At 49.2% G+C, this 20,941-nt stretch overlaps 1 protein-coding gene across 1 annotated transcript; it reads left to right on the forward strand.

The window, feature by feature from the left end:
• The first annotated feature begins 163 nt into the window (after positions 1-163).
• Positions 164-12,075, forward strand: LOC132234153 (relaxin-3-like). The gene is made up of 4 exons (XM_059695198.1): positions 164-299; positions 730-847; positions 9,964-10,154; positions 11,731-12,075. The coding sequence occupies exons 1-4, from the start codon at positions 224-226 to the stop codon at positions 12,024-12,026; spliced, it is 681 nt and encodes a 226-aa protein (XP_059551181.1). The 5' UTR covers positions 164-223; the 3' UTR covers positions 12,027-12,075.
• Positions 12,076-20,941: the final 8,866 nt, after the last annotated feature.

Consider the following 20,941-nt stretch of genomic DNA (forward strand, 5'->3'; position numbering starts at 1 on the left):
TCAGTTTCAGGGGAGTTAGGCTGAGCCCTCAGCCCTCTCCCCTGGACGGATCGCGCCAAGTCGCCTCATCCCTCCCACTCCCCCGGGGACCCTCCGTATTGGGGAAGGAGCGGGGACCGCTGGGAGGGGTGGCTCCGCTTCTCATCTCTACTGGGGTGACCCGGAGAGCAACGCGGTTGGGACCCAGTAGGACCCTGGGGGACCGGAAGGAGCAGGGGCCGCCATGAGGGGGGCCTGGGGCGCGCCCTGCCGGCTGCTGCCTCTGCTGTTGCTGCTGTCCCCGCGGACAAGTGTCCAGGGTGAGTTCTGGGCCCAGCTCGCGCGGGGCGCTCTACCGCGCGCTCAGCCTTACAGCGCGAATCCTCCAGGGCGAACGCCAAGTTCGTGGATGAATGACAGAGGTCCGGACCCCACTCTGCTCCTCCCTGGGCAGGGACTGGGCGCAGAAAGGAGTGGGGAGCGGGAGGCAGGGGGTGGAAGTCAGCCCCGGGGTGGGGGTGAGGGTTGGGGTGGGAGCTCTTGGGGTGGTAACGGGGTGTGGTGGTAGAGGGGGGAGGAGTTATGCCCAAAGCCTGGGTGGAGGTGCCCAGCGCCCCTTCCCTGCTCCTCACTTGCGAAAGGGACCCCATAACCCTCCAGGATGATCAGAACTTGGGGGCGGTCGGGTTCTGCGCAGTGAGGAGGCGGGGGATTGACCCCTCCCTTCCCTGGACCCTCGCCCTCTTCCAGGCAGCCCGGGGCCCCTGCGGTGCTATGGTGTTGGGCCCTTAGGCGACTTGAACTGCTCCTGGGAGCCTCTTGGGGACCTGGGAGCACCCTCCACGCTGCACCTGCAGAGCCAGAAGTAGTGAGTACAGTGGGGTGGCTTGGGGACACTGAGACTTTGGAGGGGTGGCCGCTCAGGTCCCCGCATTTTCCAGGTGAGAGGACCCAGGAGTCGTGTCCCCAGTCCTCCCCAGCTCTCAATAAATCCAGGTCCCCTCCTTTCCCGGCTGCAGGACCCCAACCGGTCCCTTTCCCTCTCTGAGACCCCTTTGCTCCTCTATCAAATGGCCATCCTGAATGACACCTGCCTCCCAGGGCTGGCTCTGAGGGCCCCATGAGGGAGGCACCTGGCAGAGAAGGTGCTGAGTGATGATACGCTGTGTTAGTTGCTTGGTGGCCACTTAAGGCCTCTGAGCTGATGCAGAGACCATTGGGCCGGGTGCTGGGGTGCAGCAGTGAGAGACCAACAGCCAGCCTGGTCCTCCGGGCCCAGGGGCCTCACCTGCCTGCATGGTGACTCGCTCCTGGAAACTCACAGTCATTTCAGGTTTGGCTAAGTGCGCAGAGAGGGAAAGGAGCTGCTTTTTCTTTTTTTCAGAATTTTAAAATTGATTTTGAGAGCAGAACACCGATAGGCTGCCTCCTGCAGCCCCGCCCCCAACTGGGGATCAAGCCTGAAACCTGGTATGTGCCCTCACCAGGAATCCAACCAGCAACCTTTTGTGCATGGGATGAGCCAGCTGAGACTCACAAGGCCAAGGCTTTATTTTTTTGTTTGTTTTTTTCTTTATTGATTTCAGAGAGGAAGGAAGAGGGAGAGAGAGATAGAAACATCAATGATGAGAGAGAATCAGTAATTGGCTGCCTCCTGCACACCCCCCACTGGGGGTCGAGCCCGGGCATGTGCCCTTGGCCAGAATTGAACCCTTCAGTCCGCAGGCCGACGCTCTATCCACTGAGCCAAACTGGCTAGGGCAAGGCTTCGTTTTTTTAATGGTGTTAAAAAACACATAGAGAACTTACCGTTTTTTCAAGCATATATATTTTTCTATTTATTTCAAAGAGGAAGGTAGAGGGAGAGATAGAAACATCAATGATGAGAGAGAATCACCTACTAGTTGCCACCTGAAGGCCCCATACTGGGGATCAAGCCCACAACCTGGTCATGTGCCCTGACTTGGAATTGAACCCTGATCTCCTAGTTCATAGGTCAATGTTCAACCACTGAGCTACACCATCTGGGCATCTCAACTATTTTGTAAAATATGTTTTTATTGGTTTCAGAGACAAAGGGAGAGGAAGAGAGAGATGGAAACATCAATGATGAGAGAGAATCATTGATTGGCTGCCTCCTGCATGCCCCCTACAGGGGATCAAGCCCACAACCCAGGCATGTGCCCTGATCAGGAATCAAACCATGACCTCCCAGTCCATATGTCAATACTCAACCACTGAGCCACACCAGCCAGGCTTAGGTGCAGCATCTTGCTCAAGGTCACACAGGAATCAGGATTTAAACTCAGCTGTGTTGGGCAAAAACTCTGATTCTGTGTGAGGCACAAAACAGGTTCCTGGTTCTGGGCCAACATCGGACAGCCAGGGAGCAAAATTTCCTGGCACGTCTGTTCTTCGCCAGCCCCTGGGCCAGGCACTGGGGGTGTGGAGGAAAGAAAGGAAGGGTGCATGCCTGGAGAGTTGCTGGGAGAAGAGACAGAGGGCAGAGTATATTATTCATCAGACCTTTCCAACAGTACAATCAGATATGACTCTTGCCTTCTGAAGCCATGCCCTTGGCCAGAGACATCCACAGGGGGCAACCAAGGCCAGGAATTTATCATGAAGAAAAGGACAAAGGAATAAAATTTAAATCCAGAGGATTTGTGTCAAGTACAAATAACATTTAAGCAGCAATTACTGCGTGCCACAGATGGTTTTACGAATTTGACATACTCATTGACTCCTCCCTGTTTTATAAGGAGGCAAACCAAGGCACAAGAGGTTGAATTGCCTAAGGTCACACAGCAGGAAATAGAGATGGAATTCAAACCCAACACTGCCAATAATGGGCAGCCCCTACAGCCTTGTTGTCCAGGGTATATATTTGCTACAAACCTGCTTCTATATCTGTGTTGTCAACTGATTAATTCCCTCAATTATTTTGCCCAGCAACAGACCTGAACTTTCCCTATTTCTATGTGTTCTTTCTCTGTTCCTATGCTGAACTTTATCTGTTTCTATGCATTAATACACCATGTTGTTACAGGCCCTCCCTAGTTTACCCATGCCTCCCTCTTTTTTTTTAAAAAAAATATTTTATTGATTTTTTTTACAGAGAGAAAGGGAGAGGGATAGAGAGCCAGAAACATGGATCAGCTGCCTCCTGCACACTCCCCACTGGGTATGTGCCTGCAACCAAGGTACATGCCCCTGACCAGAATCGAACCTGGGACCCTTGAGTCCACAGGCCGACACTCTATCCACTGAGCCAAACTGGTTAGGGCCATGCCTCCCTCTTTGAGTCCAGAAAAATTTTATTATCTCTGCTTGGTTGGTTCCTGTGGTCAGGCTGGCTCAAACTGCTGTGTCTGCCCCTGCCTATGTTCCACCTGCCTTTGTTTCCCACCGGACCCCTGCCCTATCTGCCTGCATTTCAAGTTAATGCTCTCTGTCCTTCCTCCAATAATGGAAACCCCAATTGCTGTTGGGAGCAGGAGCGATGACCGCTCTGGCTGCTTCCTGCTGACAGTGGGCTTTGTGGGGGAGCAGTTGTCAAGTCCCATTGGAGGAGGCTGGTCTAGGGGTCCACAGTAAAAGGCAGTCATCTCCACCTGGGGCTGCATTTGGTGTTTTATAGCCTCTATGTGAGAAGGAACAAAATGTATTAGGAGGTATAATAAGTAACAGCCAAAGAGAAGCAATAGAAATAGCTAAACAAAGGGCTGGGAAGAGGGGGCAACCAGCTTCTTAGGGATGGGATTATTTCTTTAGTTTGTTTTCAGTCCAGTATGGAAATGATACCTGGACCAGGGTGGATCAAAACTATCCCCCTGCCATTGCCTGGAGAGGGCAGATGGTATCGGGGCCTGGGTGGCTGAGTCTCCTTGGGTCTTGGGGTGACTTGTCCTTCCAGGGGTCTTGCATTATAAGGAGGACAAGATGGCTTAGGTGTATTCTGTGGGCCACTAGGCCCCGTCACCCTCTTAGGGTTTTTTGACTCTCTGGTATTGTTTTGGGTCAAGGCTGTCAAGAGCTAGGGTTCCATTTTGCATTTCTGACATAATTTTTTGTTGTTTCTTAAAGTGAAGAAAGCCTGGATACATGACAGCTTAAACTACTTCCCTTCCCTCATATAGAAAATTTTTAATTGCAAGAAGGTATTGTAGTTAATACTTTCCTCTGGGGGCCATGACTCTCTATCTGCCTGTTGATATTGAGGCCAGGCCTGGGTACAAAAGAAGACCAGGTGTTTTCTCTTACGGGTCTGAGGATCAAATGCACCCCAGTGTTTAAGAATACAGCCCCAAGGGCTATCTGCATGGGGTGTGGCTGAAGCCCTTCCCATCTGCAAGAAAACACACAAAAGGATAGCCAGCATCCTCTGTGATCTTCCCTTCTCTGTTTGGGGCATCCTCCTCCTAGGTAAGGGGTGTGAGGTGAGTGCCTCTTTGTGTGTGACCACAAAAGAGGATCTTCCGGACTTAGTCATACTTAAAGGGAAGATCTAGGGTGAGAAAACCTGGTAGTGTGCGTCCCCTAACAGAAATGACCTCCTGGTCTGTGCACACTTAACAGAGTGGCCTACCAGGAACCCGTCCTGCTCCAGATTTGGGGAAGCCTGTACTAACCTGAGTCCCTGATTGCAAGTGTGGGAGATGGTTCTAATGTTTTTGAAGTACCCATCAAGTTTCCTAGGGGAGTTTAAAAGGAAGTGACTGTAGGCCAAGGGCTGGGAGAGTTTGGCCAGTACCCAGAACTCTGGGGGGCCACCACCCTGAGCTCCAGGAAGAGTACAATCAGCTCCAGTCTTATTGCTATGTATGCCCTCACTATCATAAGGTCTATCTTCTTTATCCTGGTCTCCCCAGTCTGTCAGGAATGGGGGACTTATATGGGAAGGGTGGAACCCTACTTTAGTTCAGACTAGGACTTTCCATCCATTGGTGAGGTGATCTCCTTGATAACGCAGGGGTCTGGCACATGACCTACCTGGGAACACGGAGGGCACTGCACGTCGTGCTGGAGGGCTTGGTTTAGTCTCTTTCGGCCCTCCTCTTCCAGTCCTCGGCTCTGCTTGTTTTTTGCACAAAATAAAAAGTCCTCCGCTCCAGGGTCTACATGCGCTCCTGCATATGGAGTGGTGCAGGGCTCAGGAGCATGCGGTGCCTCCTGAGCAGGGGCACTTCCTTCTGGGCTCTCCCATAAATCTGGTAAGGACTAAGACTTCCTCTGATCCCCACAAGTCTAATTCCTAAAATTCACGCCCTGGGAAGGTAGTTAAACTTACTTGACCAAAAGATTGTATACAAAAGACCCAATTTTCTTTTTAACAGACTGGAAGGGGACTAAACAAATCCCACATTAGAAGGGGTGACGTTTTTCTTCAGAGCCACGAAATCCTTGTTCTCTGTCACAGGGACAGTGAGGCCTGGGCACCGAAGGAGGTGGCGATGGGCTTTAGAGGTGGTATTCCCTGTGTGCGAGTAGGGCTTGCAACCTGGTGGAGACAAACTGAACAACACTAATTTATGACAAGAGATCCAATGAAAGGAAAAGTGTTTTAGTGTTCAATGATTCCAAGCCAAGGATGGGAGAAAAGTAAATATTAGTCTGGAGAGTTGTAGATAAACATCCAAGAAAACTAGACAAACTTAGGATTCAGTTCAATTCATAGGTGTAAGATAAAACCTCAAAACAATTCATTGGAATCAACTCACAAGTGTGTATTATAGAGTCTGTTGAAATATAGTTTCTCTCCCTAAAATCATGCTTACTCTTATTGAAGACCAATTCATTTATTTCATTAAGACTAGTTTTAACTTGGCCTGGGTGTTTGCATGAATACACTAAGAACAGTAATTGGCCCTGGCTGGTTTGGCTCAGTGGGTAGAGTGTCAGCCTGAGGGCTGAAGGGTCCCAGGTTCAATTCCAGTCAAGGGCACATTCCTGGGTTGCAGGCTCCATCCACAGGAGGTGGCGTGCAGGAGGCAGCCAATCTGTCATCACTGGTGTTTCTATCTCTCCCTCTCTCCCTCTTCCTCTCTGAAATCAATAAAGATATATATATATATATATATATATATATATATATATCCTATCTAATAAAAGAGAAAAATGGTAATTGGCGTACGACGATACCCTTTTCATTGGCTAATCAGGGCTATATGCAAATTAACTGCCAACTATGATTGGCAGTTAACTGCCAACTATGATTGGCGGTTAACTGCCAACTATGATTGGCGGTTAACTGCCAACTATGATTGGCGGTTAACTGCCAACTATGATTGGCAGTTAACTGCCAACAAGATGGCAGTTAATTTGCATATGTAGGCACAATGCAGGGAGGCGAAAGGGAAAGCAGGAAGAAGCCCCCTGCCACTGACAGTGATCGGAAACCCAGGGGGGAGCTAAGAGCTGGGGGGCAGGGCAAAGGCGGCCCTGGGGCCGCCTTTGCCCTGCCGCCCAGCCATGATCGGAGAATCAGGCGCCTTTTCCGCCCTGGCCAGTGATAGCAGGAAGTAGGGGTGGAGCCAGCGATGGGAGTGGGGCACGGTCGAAGCTGGCAGTCCCGGGAGCTAGGGGTCCCTTGCCTGGGCCTAAAACGGAGCCCACGATCACGGGGCCGCTGCAGCTGCGGGTCCTCGCTGCCCGGGCCGGACGCCTAGGCCAGAGGCGTTAGGCCTGGGCAGGGGCGGAGCCTGCAACCGCGGGGAGCTGGGGGTCCCCTGCCCAGGCCTGACACCTCTGCCGGAGGCCTCACGCCTGGTCAAGGGGCCGATCCGGTGATTGGTGATCGGAGGGTGATGAGGGTCAACTCCTCTGGCTGAGGCGTCAGGCTTGGGCGGGGGGTGGAGCAAGCGATCAGAGGGAGATGGGGGTCCCCTGCCCAGGCATGATTCCTGGGCCAGAGGCCTCAGGCCTGGGCGGGGCCAGAGCCAGTGATCGGGGGGGGGAGATGGGGGTCCCCTGTCCAAGCCTGACACCTCTGGCGGAGGCGTCAGGCCTGGGCAAGGGGCCGATCCTGCGATTGGAGGGTGATGGGGGTCAACGCCTGAGGGCTCCCAGTATGTGAGAGGGGGCAGGCTGGGCTGAGGGACACTCCCCTCCCCCCACACACCCAGTGCACGAATTTCGTGCACCGGGCCCCTAGTATATATATATATATATATATATATATATATATATATATATATATATATATATATACTTTTTTTTTTTTAAAGAACAGTAATTGAATGTATAGGCTCTTTGCTGGAATCTCATGACTGAGCTTTAATGAGCCCCTCAGGGCAAAGAAGCTGAGCCACCCAGTTGCCATCAGGCTTGCCTGCAATACCTGTAGACTTGGGTGAATGCCACAAGTTTTTGACGTTCCCAAAATGTCTTGAGGGTCTTTTCTTGCCATCTCTCAGGAAAGCAACCTTCATTCCTTACCTGGAAAGACTGCCAGAAACCCCGTGACCACACAAGCTACCACGCTTTTCTCTGAGGTGCTCACATTGGCTTCAAGCCTTCTGGTGACATCCAGAGTCCAGGCATGTCTCTCTTGGGCATGACACTCCAGCAAAGTCTTGGTTGATAAAACAATCATTGGAAACTGGTTCCATTGAACCCATGCAAAGAAATGTATTGCCATGACTCACTCATTAAGAATTGCCAAATTCTGGAGGGATTAGGTAGGGAGAAAAATACATAATGCACCAAATTGTTTTGTTTCCTTATATCTGAAAAACAAAGCCCCCAAATTAGGAACACTTTTAGCAAAAGTCACAAGACCTGACTTTTGTCTTCTCACACAAATGAATTTATATGCAAGACCTTGACTGTATTGTGAGAAGCCAATCAATCAAAGTACGTATTTTTATTGAAAAAGAAAAGCAAGTAAACCTATACATCTGGCTCATGAAGCATAGGCGGGCCCACAGCCAATCGAAAGAGCAGGCTGGGTGGGGTCCAAGGCATCACACACCCTCCTGTCTGTAGGTCTTACAACTGCTCTGTTGAATATTCTGGTACAGATCAGTACTTAAGATTCTCTGTTATATTGTTGTAGTCTTTTCAGGAATCAGGAGAAGCATCTGACAACTTTATCTTGCCAAGCCTTGAAAGTGCCTAGGGAGTAAAATCCTCCCCCCCCCCCCCTGTTTTTTAACCTTTCCTCTCCCTCCCCACCCCTTTCTGTACGGAGTTTTTTTTTTTCTTTAACTATTTGCTTTGTGTCTTTGGCTGGGGTGGATAATGGTTTGTTAGTTACAAGCTGGCTGCAAACTGCCCACAGGGTTTGGCTTTGTTTTAATTCCCTTTTAACATTTTTCCTTATAAACCTTTACAATTTTTATAAATGTTTTTACAAATTTTAGAAATAACTAGTTTTCAAAATGCATCTCTATGCACCATGCCTTTTATTACCAAAATCATATAATTTCCAATTAATAATTCTTAGAAGCCTCAATCCTCAATAACCAAGGAAAGCATGCAACCAGCTTTCCTTAGATTGACCCTTATGAACATATTTTATTCTTAACAAAGCAAAAGACACAAAGGCAGCTCCAAATCCACTTTACAGACTCTTTGCAACAAAGGTAAAAGCAGGCGATCTGACAACCAAAGCTGTAATGAGTTAATTTGATCTGCACACGTGGCTAAGTTTTTCCCAGAAACTTGTGCTTTTAAAGATGGCCAGACCAGAGTTTTTGAACAGGTATTTGCTCACATAAGGACATTTGAGATTCTCAAACCTGAGGGAGCAATTTGCCTCTTTGACCTTCGGAGCCTTGGTAGGCACCCATGCCCTCATTAGTCATTGGTCAGACTTCGTCCTGCAACTGGAAGGACGCCTATTGCTTTCTAACTCGGTCCGACAACCAGTTCTGACCCGTGCCCTCTTTTAAATGGCCCAAAGGCTGGAAAGCACATTTGGAAAGTGAAAGAGAAAAATGCCCTCTACAGAGGGCTGCCTGATTAAGTGGCTGGTGGGCACCCGGCAATGCCTCCAAAATTACCAACAAAGATTAAAAGAAGCGATAGGGTCTCTAGGCTAACCGGTGATGTAGAGAGCTTGGATCCTGGACGAGCCCCCAAAGCTGATAACTGGAACCGTGAAACCAAGGGTTTTTCCCAGGGTCCTGTCTCATGACGCAGAAGAATGAGCTCCATGGACCAGATGATTTAAGCGAAAGTGTGGAAACTTTATTACAAGCAGAGTGAGACTCCCTGCACGGGGAGAGGGGCTCAATACTGGGCTGCCCCCCAAAGCCTTGTGGTCCGGAGTATATATTTGCTACAAACCTGCTTCGATATCTGTCTGTGTTGTCCCCTGATTAATTCCCTCAGTGGTTCTTGCCCAGCAAGGGACCTGAACCTTCCCTGTTTCTATGTGTTCCTATGTCTTGTTACTGCAGGCCCTCCCTTCTCTTCCCATGCCTCCCGCTTTGGGTCTAGAAACATTTGATTATTTCTGCTTGGGTGGTTTCTGTGATGAGGCCGGCTCAAACGTCCATGTCTGCCCTTTCCTATGTTCCACCTGCCTTTGTTTTCCATGGGACCCCGGCCCTATCTGCCTGTGTTTCAAGTTAACCCTCTCAGCTGCCCCCTGTCTCCTGGTCTAGTGAAGCTCTAGGTTCCTGGTCTCTGCTGAATGGAGGGCGGCCTTCTTGCCTCTCTCTGTTGAAGATGACAATGAGCCAAACTGTGTCACCCCATACCCGGAGAAAGGTTATTGCTTACCTAGTCCGGGAAACGGGAAAGGTCGGGGTATGTAGGCCATGGTCACCTCGCCTCACCTGGAAGAGATAAAGGAGGTCACTTGTTCCTCCACAACAGATGTTTGTGTGTGTGTGTGTGTGTGTGTGTGTGTGTGTGTGTGTGTGTAGGTGGGCGGGGCTGGGTGTATAAATAGGGGGCCAGGAAGCAGCAGAGGCACTGACCACTGGGAACCTGCCTTGCTGTGCCCACTCTCACGTCTCTGGTCTCCCTGTCCAGCATGGCCAAGCACCCACTGCCGCTGCTGCTGGCCGTGTGGGTGCTGGTTGGGGGGCTGTGGCTGGAAGCCGAAGGCAAGAAAGAATCTGACAAAGGGAAGCTTTGCGGCCTGGAGTTGGCCCGGGCAATCATCCGCACCTGCGATAAACCCCAACAGAGGCGGTCGGACAACCTGGCCCAGGAAGCTATGGGTGAGGCGCCAGGTAGTTGAAGGGAGGAAAGGGAGATACGGGACATGGGTTGGGCCTAGAGACAGGGACAAAGATGAGACCAGGGGCCAGGGCAGGGGAGTCCCTGCTCACAACTTGCATCCTCAAAGTTGAACCACTTGGCCAAAACTGGAGGGTGGAGCCATCTTCCCTGGCTCAGGGTTCAAGGGCAGAATGCTATTTCTGGGGCACCTGCTGTGTGCCCAGCCTTGCACTGAGCAAGGCGCTGCTTACAGGACTCCAGGGGGACACTGAAGTACTTTCCAACCCCTTGGAGAAGGTGGTGTGAGCGGTGTGGGGTGTCCAAGGCTAGATTTTGCCGCCTAGTGGGTGACGCTCCCAGCAGGTTGCTTTTCCTCTCTGATCCTCTTTATCTGCAAATGGAAGGCAGTCCCTGCATCTCACAAGTTTGCTTGGTGGCAAAATTGAGTCATAACAGGTAAGGACACAGTCCAAGGAAAGCAGGAGGCCAGATTGGGCTCAGTCGGAGGGTAGGGGTCCAGGTTCCTGGAGAGGAGGGGCCTAGCAGAAAAATAGATGTTGGGCATGATGATGATGATGGTGGTGGTGGTGATGATGTAAGTGTGGACCTAGAAGACATGCCGTCTCGGCTCAAACAGCCGCTCTACAATTCCGTAGCTGTGTGTTCTTGTGCAGTTGCTCCACCAAATCGGCCTCAGTGGTGTTCCCTGGGAAATGAGGTCATAACAACAGCACCCACCTCATGGCGGTGTCATTGAGAGGAATAAAGCAGTTTATCCACAAAAGTCCTTAAAACAATGCCTGGCACACAGTCAGTCCTCCATGAATGCTCATGGCTATTTTGAGTGCTTATCATGTGCCAGACACAGTTCTAAGTGTTGTGTGTTTTTTAATGTGTATATATATATATACACTCTCTATGAAACGCTAAATTCCTAGGAGTTATTATATTCCCCACTTGGGAGAAAAGGACAGTAAGAATCAAAGAAGTAAATTCACTTGCTCAGGATTATAACTTTGAGACACTGGTTTGAAGCTTAATCAGTCTGACTCCCAAACCCATGTTTTTTGGTTTTTTTTTAACTATAGTCTTTTTAAAAATATATATATATATATATATTTTAATTGATTTCATAGAGGAAGGGAGAGGGATAGCGAGATAGAAACATCAATGATGAGAGAGAATCATTGAATGTCTGCCTCCTGCACAACCCCTACTGGGGATTGATCCTGCAACCCAGGCATGTGCCCTGGGCTGGAATTGAACCTGGGACTCTTCAGTCCACAGGCCGACGCCCTATCTACTGAGCCAAACCAGCTAAGTCCAAACCCATGTTCTTAACCACCAGGTCCTCCATAAATAAAGAGTAAGGGAAAAGAAATGACAGGAAGGTCAAGCTCAGTGAGGTTGAATATCAGACCCATCAAAGCTGAAACCTAAACCTTAGTGGAATCAAAACCTTTAACCACGAGACCATGTCTCAAGAACAGAACAGCAGCTGGACCAAGCAGGAGCCAGGACTCTGAGTGTGACAGAAGCTGGGCCCCAAGCATGAACTCTTCTCATCTTTTGCAGGGGATGCCTTCCCACACACTGAGCCCTATGCACACAGCCAGCTGGGAGAGGCGGCAGGCTCCAGTGACTGGCGGGTCCTGACCAAGCCCGCCCAGGATTCCTATGGATCTCTGCGGGTCACCCGAAAAGACCTAGATGGGGGTAGCCTCCTCAAAAAGTGCTGCAGAAAAGGTTGCGATGAGAAGGAACTCGAGATATTCTGCAAGGAGGGGTTTGGGGGGCTGGAGTTGTTCGGGATAGCGGGGTTAGGACCTGGGCAGGGACTGGGCATCTGGGGGGACGAGGAACAATGCTGAATACCTGTCTCTGGCCCCTCATACATTCACAGGGGACAGATCAGAACCTTCTCCAAACGCATAATAAAAGTTGCAAAGGACTCTTCAGCGTGTGTGTGTGTGTGTGTGTGTGTGTGTGTGTGTGTGTGTGTGTGTTGGTGGTGCGCGGAGGGGGGGGGGGGCTCAGTTTCAGGGGAATTTGGCCGAGCCCTAAGCCCTCTCCCCCGGACGCCCCAGTCGCCTCCCCACTCCCCCTCCCCCAGGGACTTCCCGCTTTGGGGAAGGGGCGGGGACCGAGCGCAAGGTGCGGAGGCGGCTGGGAGGGGTAGCTCTTCTCGTCGCCGCTGGGGCGCTGGACTCTGAGAGCAACGCGGCCCGGGGCCCTGTAGGGCCCGGCGGGACCCGGAGGCGCAGGGGCCGCCATGAGGGGGGCCTGGGGCGCGCCCTGCCGGCTGCTGCCTCTGCTGTTGCTGCTGTCCCCGCGGACAAGTGTCCAGGGTGAGTTCTGGGCCGAGCTCGCGCGGGGCGCTCTACCGCGCGCTCAGCCTTAAAGCGCGAATCCTCCAGGGCGAAGGCCAAGTTCGTGGATGAATGACAGAGATCCGGACCCCACTCTGCTCCTCCCTGGGCAGGGACTGGGCGCAGAAAGGAGTGGGGAGCGGGAGGCAGGGGGTGGAAGTCAGCCCCGGTTGGAGGTGAGGGTTGGGGTGGGAGCTCTTGGGGTGGTAACGGGATGTGGTGGTAGAGAGGGGGAGGAGTTATGCCCAAAGCCTGGGTGGAGGTGCCCAGCGCCCCTTCCCTGCTCCTCACTTGCAAAAGGGACCCCATGACCCTCCAGGATGATCAGAACTTGGGGGCGGTCGGGTTCTGCGCAGTGAGGAGGCGGGGGATTGACCCCTCCCCTCCCTGGGACCCTCGCCCTCTTCCAGGCAGCCCGGGGCCCCTGCGGTGCTATGGTGTTGGGCCCTTAGGCGACTTGAACTGCTCCTGGGAGCCTCTTGGGGACCTGGGAGCACCCTCCACGCTGCACCTGCAGAGCCAGAAGTAGTGAGTACAGTGGGGTGGCTTGGGGACACTGAGACTTTGGAGGGGTGGCCGCTCAGGTCCCCGCATTCTCCAGGTGAGAGGACCCAGGAGTTGTGTCCCCAGTCCTCCCCAGCTCTCAATAAATCCAGGTCCCCTCCTTTCCTGGCTGCAGGACCCCAACCGGTCCCTTTCCCTCTCTGAGACCCCTTTGCTCCTCTATCAAATGGCCATCATGAATGACACCTGCCTCCCAGGGCTGGCTCTGAGGGCCCCATGAGGGAGGCACCTGGCAGAGAAGGTGCTGAGTGATGATACGCTGTGTTAGGTGCTGGGTGGCCACTTAAGGCCTCTGAGCTGATGCAGAGACCATTGGGCCGTGTGCTGGGGTGCAGCAGTGAGAGAGACCAACAGCCAGCCTGGTCCTCCGGGCCCAGGGGCCTCAACTGCCTGCATGGTGACTCGCTCCTGGAAACTCACAGTCATTTCAGGTTTGGCTAAGTGCGCAGAGAGGGAAAGGAGCTGCTTTTTCTTTTTTTCAGAATTTTAAAATTGATTTTGAGAGCAGAACACCGATAGGCTGCCTCCTGCACCCCAGCCCCCAACTGGGGATCAAGCCTGAAACCCGGGTATGTGCCCTCACCAGGAATCCAACCAGCAACCTTTTGGTGCATGAGATGAGCCAGCTGAGACTCACAAGGCCAGGGCTTTGTTTTTTTAATGGTGGTAAACTACACATTGAAAACTTACCATTTTTTTCAAAAAAATATATATTTCTATTGCTTTCAAAGAGGAAGCGAGAGGGAGAGATGGAAACATCAACGATGAGAGAGAATCACCTACTGGCTGCCTCCTGAAGGCTCCCTACCTGGGATCGAGCCTGTAACCCGCAACCTGGGTATGTGCCCCAACTGGGAGTTGAACCCTGATCTCCTAGTTCACTGGTTGGCAAACTGCGGTTCGTGACCCACATGCGGTTCTTTGGCCACAAAATACCATTTGTGGGCACGCATGTACAGTGTGATTGAAACTTCGTGGCCCAGCTCGGAAGTCGGTATTTTGTGGAAGAGCCACACTCAAGGGGCCAAAGAGCTGCATGTGACTCGTGAGCCGCAGTTTGCCAACCACTGTCCTAGTTCATAGGTCAGTGCTCAACCACTGAGCCACGCCGTCTGGGCATCTCAACTACTTTTTAAAATATGTTTTTATTGATTTCAGAGAGGAAGGGAGAGGAAGAGAGAGATGGAAACATCAATGATGAGAGAGAATCACTTATTGACTGCCTCCTGCATGCCCCCTACAGGGGATCGAGCCCACAACCCAGGCATGTGCCCTTGCCCAGAATTGAACCTGGGACCCTTGCGTCTGCAGGCCAATGCTCTATCCAATGAGCAAACTGGCTAGGGCTCAACTATTTTTAATTGTACAGGTCAGTGGCATTAAGTACATTCACCTTGCTGTGTAAACATCACCACCAGCCATCTCCAGAAGTGGGACCTAATTTTCATTGGTAGAGGTTGGGGGAGTCAGAGAAAGTTCTTCCCTTTTTATAATGAGGTGAAATTCAAAGAACATAAAATTTACCGTTTTAAAGTGAACAATTCCGTGGCTTTGGTATGTTCACAATGTTGTGCTACCACCATCTCAATCTAGTTCCCACACATTTCCGTCACCCCCAAAGGAAGTTCAATTCCCAATAGCAGTCCCTCCCCATCCCCCTCCAGGCCCTGGCAGCCACCAGTCTGCTTTCTATCTCTGTGGGTTTGTGGGTTCTGGACATTTCATATCAATGGGCTCGTCCACATTGTGTCTTCAGTGTCTGGCTTCTTTCTCTGAGCATAGTCTTTTCAGGGTTCATCACCTTGTAGCAATATCAGATCTTCCTTCCTCTTTATGGCTGAGTCATATTCCCTTGTATGGATGGGCCACATTTTAGTCATCCATCCCTTTGTTGATGGACATTTGGGGTGCGGCATCTTGCTCAAGGTCACACGGGAATCAGGATTCAAACCTAGCTGTGCGAGGCACAAAACAGGTTCCTGGTTCTGGGCCAAAGTTGGACAGCCAGGCAGCAAAATTTCCTGGCACGTCTGTTCTTCGCCAGCCGCTGGGCCAGGCACTGGGGGTGTGGAGGAAAGAAAGGAAGGGTGCATGCCTGGAGAGTTGCTGGGAGAAGTGGCAGAGGGCAGAGCGTATTATTCATCAGACCTTTCCAACAGTACAATCAGATACGACTCCTGCCTTCTGAAGCCATGCCCTTGGCCAGAGACATCCACAGGGGGAAATCAAGGCCAGGAGTTTGTCATGAAGAAAAGGACAAAGGAATAAAGTTCAAACCCATAGGGCGTGTGTCAAGTACAAATAACATTTAACCAGCACTTACTGCATGCCACGGACTGTTTTACAAATTTGACAAACTCATTGACTCCTCCCTGTTTTATAAGGAGGCAAACCAAGGCACGAGAGGTTGAGTTGCCCAAGGTCACACAGCAGGAAATAGAGATGGGATTCAAACCCAACTCCGCCCATCATCATCATTGGTTTTTAAATATTGAGGTGAGATTTATATAACTAAAGTTAACCAGGTTAAAATTCACAATTCACAATGCTATACAACCATCACCTCTGTTTAGTTCCAAAACATTTTCATCAAAAGGATACTCAGTGGCAATTCCTCCCTCCTCCCAAACTTGGCAACCACTGGCCTTTCTGTCTTTGTGGATTTGCTGATTCTGGACATTTCATATCAATGCAAGCATACAATATGTGCCCTTTTGTGTCTGGCTTCTCTCACTCAGCATCGTGTTTTTTGAGATGCATCCTTATAGTAGCATGTATCAGAACTTCTTTCCTTTTTATGGCTGAGTAATAGTCCATTGTATGGATGTGTTCAAATGGAAAAAAAAAAAAGGCCTTTCTTTTTCTTTGCTGTAGCCTTCCACAATTTATGAGAAGTACCTGGTAATTAAACCCCAAGATGGTTAGCTCCTCTGGTTGAAACAGCCCCTCTGCTCAAACTGCAAAACAAAATAAGTTACTGTCAAGGCTACATTCTTCCAATACCTCCTCCCTGCTGGTTTACAACCCAGGCATAATTAGTAGAAAGTTCCCTTCCCTGCTCCTCTTCAAACAAGCCTCTTTTGAACTCTTCATAACTTTTTCTCTAAGAATGTTTTACAGGCTTTGGAAAAATACTGACAAGACACCTCCTTAAGACATCTGCCTGGATTGTCTCCTGAAGAACTAACTCACTTTTCAACGACAGCTCCACTGATGTGTGCCCAACTCCAGCCTAAAAACACCCCTCCCTTCCTTGTCACCTAGCAACAGCAGGAAGGCTTTAAAGGCTGGAGAAGATGTTGTGTTTTTGGCCTTTTGTATTAATTAGCAATGCACAGGCCCTTTCCCTTCAGGGAAAGTAAAATAAAGTCTCTCTCTCTCTCTCTCTCTCTCTCTCTCTCTCTCTCTCTCTCTCAATATTTACCAGTATCTCATCTATCTATCTATCTATCTATCTATCTATCTATCTATCTATCTATCTATCATCTATCTCTTCTCTCATTTGTTAATTCTTTCACAGCCCGCATCACCGGCCCAAGACACCTAACAGGATGGGCCACATTTGTTTCATCTGGTGATGGACATTTGGTTTGTTTCTGCTTTTGGCTGTTTTGAATACTTCTGCTCTGAATGTGTGTGCCAGCAATGCATTTGTAATGTTTAAAATGGTTCATTTTATGTTATATGAATTTTACCTCAATATGTAAAAAAAATAAGTGCCCTGGTCAGGTGGCTTGGTTGGTTGGAACATTGTCCCATTCACCAAAAGGTTGTGGGTTTGATTCCCGGTTGGGTCACATACAGGAGGCAACCAATCAATAATTTCTTACATCCATGTTTCTCTCTCTCTTCCTTCCTCTCTCTAAAATCAATAAATATACCCTTGGGTGAGGATTTTTTTAATCAAATTTTTAAATTGAAATTATTACAGAGTATTACATATGTCTACTTTTTTTCCCCCCTTGACATTCCCCCGGCCTTCCCTACCCCCCAGTGTCTTGTGTCCATTGGTTATACTTATATGCATGCATACAGGTCCTTCCGTTGATCTCTTACCACCCCACCCCCCTCAACCCTCCCCAGGCTTCCCACTGTAGTTTGACAGTCTTCTCTGCCTCTGTACCTATTTTTGTTCATCAGTTTATAATGATCTTTATTATCCATAAATGAGTGAGATCATGTGGTATTTTTCTTTCATTGACTGGCTTATTTCACTTAGCGTAATGCTCTCCAGTTCCATCCATGCTGTTGCAAATGGTAAGAATTCCTTCTTTTTTACAGCAGCATAGTATTCCATTGTGTAGATGTACCACAGTTTTCTAATCCATTCATCTGCTGATGGGAACTTAGGCTGTTTCCAAATCTTAGCTATGGTAAATTGTGCTGCTATGAACATAGGGATGCATATATCCTTTCTGATTGGTATTTCTGGTTTCTTGGGGTATATTCCTTGACGTGGGATCACTGGATCAAATGGGAGTTCCTTTTTTAACTTTGAGGAAACTCCATGCTGTCTTCCATAGTGGCTGCACCAGTTTGCATTCCCACCAGCAGTGCACGAGTGTTCCTTTTTCTCTGCATCCTCTCCAGCACTTGTCATTTGTTGATGATAGCCATTCTGACAGGTGTGAGATGATACCTCATTGTTGTTTTGGGGTGAGGATTTTTTTAAAAAATGCTATCAGCTGAGAGGGCTTAGAAGCAATGCCCCCATCCCCAGCAGCAATGAGCACACCCAGCACCCAGACCTTGGTTTCCCAATGCCCTTCTGCAGAAAAGGGAACCCAGGCTCCTTGGTTGATTCTAGAACTGGGGTGGGGAAAACACAAGATGAGCTTAGAACATTTTGTGGCGCCAGAAAGTAAGAAAAACAAACAAATGGAGTCATATCAAAAGAATAGTGCCTGAGCTGAAACTGGTTTGGCTTAGTGGATAGAGCGTAGGCCTGCGGACTGAAAGGCCCCAGGTTCGATTCTGGTCAAGGGCATGTACCTTGGTTGCGGGAACATCCCTAGTAGGAGATGTGCAGGTTGCAGCTGATCAATGTTTCTCTCTCATCGATGTTTCTAACTCTCTCTCTCTTTCCCTCTCTGTAAAAAAATCAATAAAAAAAAGAAAAAAGAATAGTGCATGAAATAAAATGCTTATACATGGCCAACTGAAAGCTCTCAGTGGCCAAAGCTGGAACAATGTGGGCAACAAAATAAGTAACAATAGTATGGATTCTAACCCCAAGATTACGGTAAGATAACTGTTCACGAATCCATATGGGTATAAAGAAAAGATTGAATAAGCAAATCAATAGAGACAACTCTTCCTTCCAGAAGAATTCCAAATACTATCTAATAAAGAGGTAATATGCAAATTGACCATCATGCCAACACACAAGATGGCCACTCACATGTGGACACAAGATGTCCGCCACAAGATGGCCGGCAGGGGAGGGCAGTTGCGGCTGACCAGACTGGCAGGGAAGGGCAGTTAGGGACAATCAGTCCAGCAGGGGAGTCGTTAGGGGGTGATCAGGCAGACAGGCAGTTGGTTGGGTGCCAGCAGTCCTGGATTGTGAGAGGGATGCCAAACTGGAGAGGGTGCAGGCTGGGCTGAGGGACACACACACACACACACACACACACACACACACCTGTGCACAAATTTTGTGCACCAGGCCGCTAGTAATAAATAATAGTAAATATAGAAGAAATGAGATAAAGGAAAATTAGGAAACAAACATCATAGTAATAATTTCCATCCACCAATGAACAGAAAAGCAATGGGTGAACTTTAATTGGAAACAGGACCTTTGCAGGGCTTCAAAGTATCTTAACCAAAGTATTTATCAATTTTTTTGTATTTTTTTTTAATTTCAGAGAGGAAGGGAGAGAGAGATAGAAACATCAATGATGAGAGAGAATCATTGATTGGTTGCCTCCTGCAAGCCCCACCCTCGGGATTAAGCATGCCACCTGGGCATGTGCCCTGACTGGCAATCGAACCATGACCTCCCACTTCATAGGGAGATGCTCAACCACTGAGACACGCCAGCCAGGCTATGGTTGGTGTTTTATGACAGTTTTAACATAGGTCCTCCAATTCCTCCGTACTCCTCCCCCCATCGCCCTGTTCTGGGTGGAGCCTGAGAGTGTTTCCTTTCTGGCCTTGAGTGGTGCTTACAGAAATGTGTGCCATTTGTGAAAATTCTTCCAAGTGTCCACTTACAATATGGGCACTTTTCTGTATGTGCAATGAAAAGTTAAATTTGCTCAGGTGCAAAAAGAAGAGAAAAAGAAAAGGAGGGAGACAGACTCGGCTATCTTTTGGAGAGTAACCTGTTGGTGTTAAAACTGTAATGAAAAACAGAGAAATGATGATAGCTAAAGTCAGGATGGCGGTGACCTCTGAGGGAAGCAAGGGATTGTGATCAAGGAGGATGTGGGGTGAGGAGGTGGACATCTGTGATGCTGGCACATCCTATTTCCTGATCTGAGTGACGATGACACATGTCTGAGCTGTGTCTCTCAGTGGTATCCTGGGACCAGCTGCACTGATTTGTGAGGACGAATTTCCACTTTCCAGGAACTGGGGGGCATCACAGTGACATCACATTGGTAGCTTGAAATTGGGCAGAAACAGACAACTGCTACAAATAATCTTTTTCTGGAGAGCCCATTGTTAAACATTTTTCCAGCACATCACAGCTCCTCTGCGTATATGGTATTAATTAACATTTTAATTACTATTGTTTACTGTTTTTAATTATGAAAAATATACATAGAATATCAATTTTACCATCTCAACCATTTATCTGTGCTCAGTTCAGTGTCATTAACATTATTCACATTATTGTGCAACATTCACCACCATCCATCTCCAGAACTGTTTTCATCATGCAAAACTGAAACTCTACCCGCATGTATATTTTTTTAATCTTTTAAAATATTCCCTTGGGGAACATGGATTCTGGAACCAAATGGCTCTGTTTCCATTTCCACCCCACCCCCACTTACAAGATGATTTGGGGCATCTTATGTCACCACTCTGTGCCTCGGTTTCCTCGTCTGCATGTGCGGATGATCTTAGTCCTGCTTTAGGCCAGTGGCTCTCAAAGTGGTTTCTGGACCAGCAGCATTGGCATGGCCTGGACGTCTGTTGCACGTGCAGATTCTCAGACGCTCTGCATGTGGGCCCAGCGATCTGGGTCTTAACAAGTCCTTCAGGAGGTTCTGAGGCTTGCTCATATTTGGAACCATTATCCTAGGCGGCCAGGAGAATGAAACAGATCACACAAATATAAAATCTTTGCAGCAGTGCTTACTCCCAAGCCCAAGCTGTGTAAGGGCTCACTGTCCTTGTTGTTATTATAGAGGAGGGCCAGGACCCCAGCCCTCTGAGGGGAGGGGTGTGGCTGTGATAACCAGAATGGTGAGCCGAGGGTTTTTCCCAGGGTCCTGTCTCAATATGCAGGAGAATGAGCCCCACGGACAAGATGATTTAAGCAAAAGTGTGAAAACTTTATTACAAGCAGATTCAGACCCTCCACACGGAGGAGGGTGGGGGGGGGGGCGGGGGCAATAATGGGCGGCCCCTACAGCCTTGTCATCCAGGGTATATATTTGCTGCAAAGCTGCTTCTATATCTGTGTTGTCACCTGATTAATTCCCTCAATTATTTTTGGCCAGCAACAGACTTGAACTTTCCATATTTCTACGTGTTCTTTCTCTGCTCCTATACTGAACTTTACCTGTTTCTAAGCATTTTATTTGAGAAACATTTCCTTATTTCTGCTTGGTTGGTTCCTGTGGTCAGGCTGGCTCAAACTGCTGTGTCTGCCCCTGCCTATGTTCTACCTGCCT

This window comes from Myotis daubentonii, chromosome 5, assembly GCF_963259705.1.
Source record: "Myotis daubentonii chromosome 5, mMyoDau2.1, whole genome shotgun sequence".
Lineage (NCBI taxonomy): Eukaryota > Metazoa > Chordata > Mammalia > Chiroptera > Vespertilionidae > Myotis > Myotis daubentonii.

Bases quoted from the DNA above. Each gene is read 5' to 3' on its own strand.
- LOC132234153 (XM_059695198.1), top strand. From the start codon at position 224: ATGAGGGGGGCCTGGGGCGCGCCCTGCCGGCTGCTGCCTCTGCTGTTG. The intron at 848-9,963 runs GTGAGTACAGTG...CTCCCTGTCCAG, and splicing joins CACCTGCAGAGCCAGAAGTA to CATGGCCAAGCACCCACTGC. The intron at 10,155-11,730 runs GTGAGGCGCCAG...CATCTTTTGCAG, and splicing joins CCTGGCCCAGGAAGCTATGG to GGGATGCCTTCCCACACACT.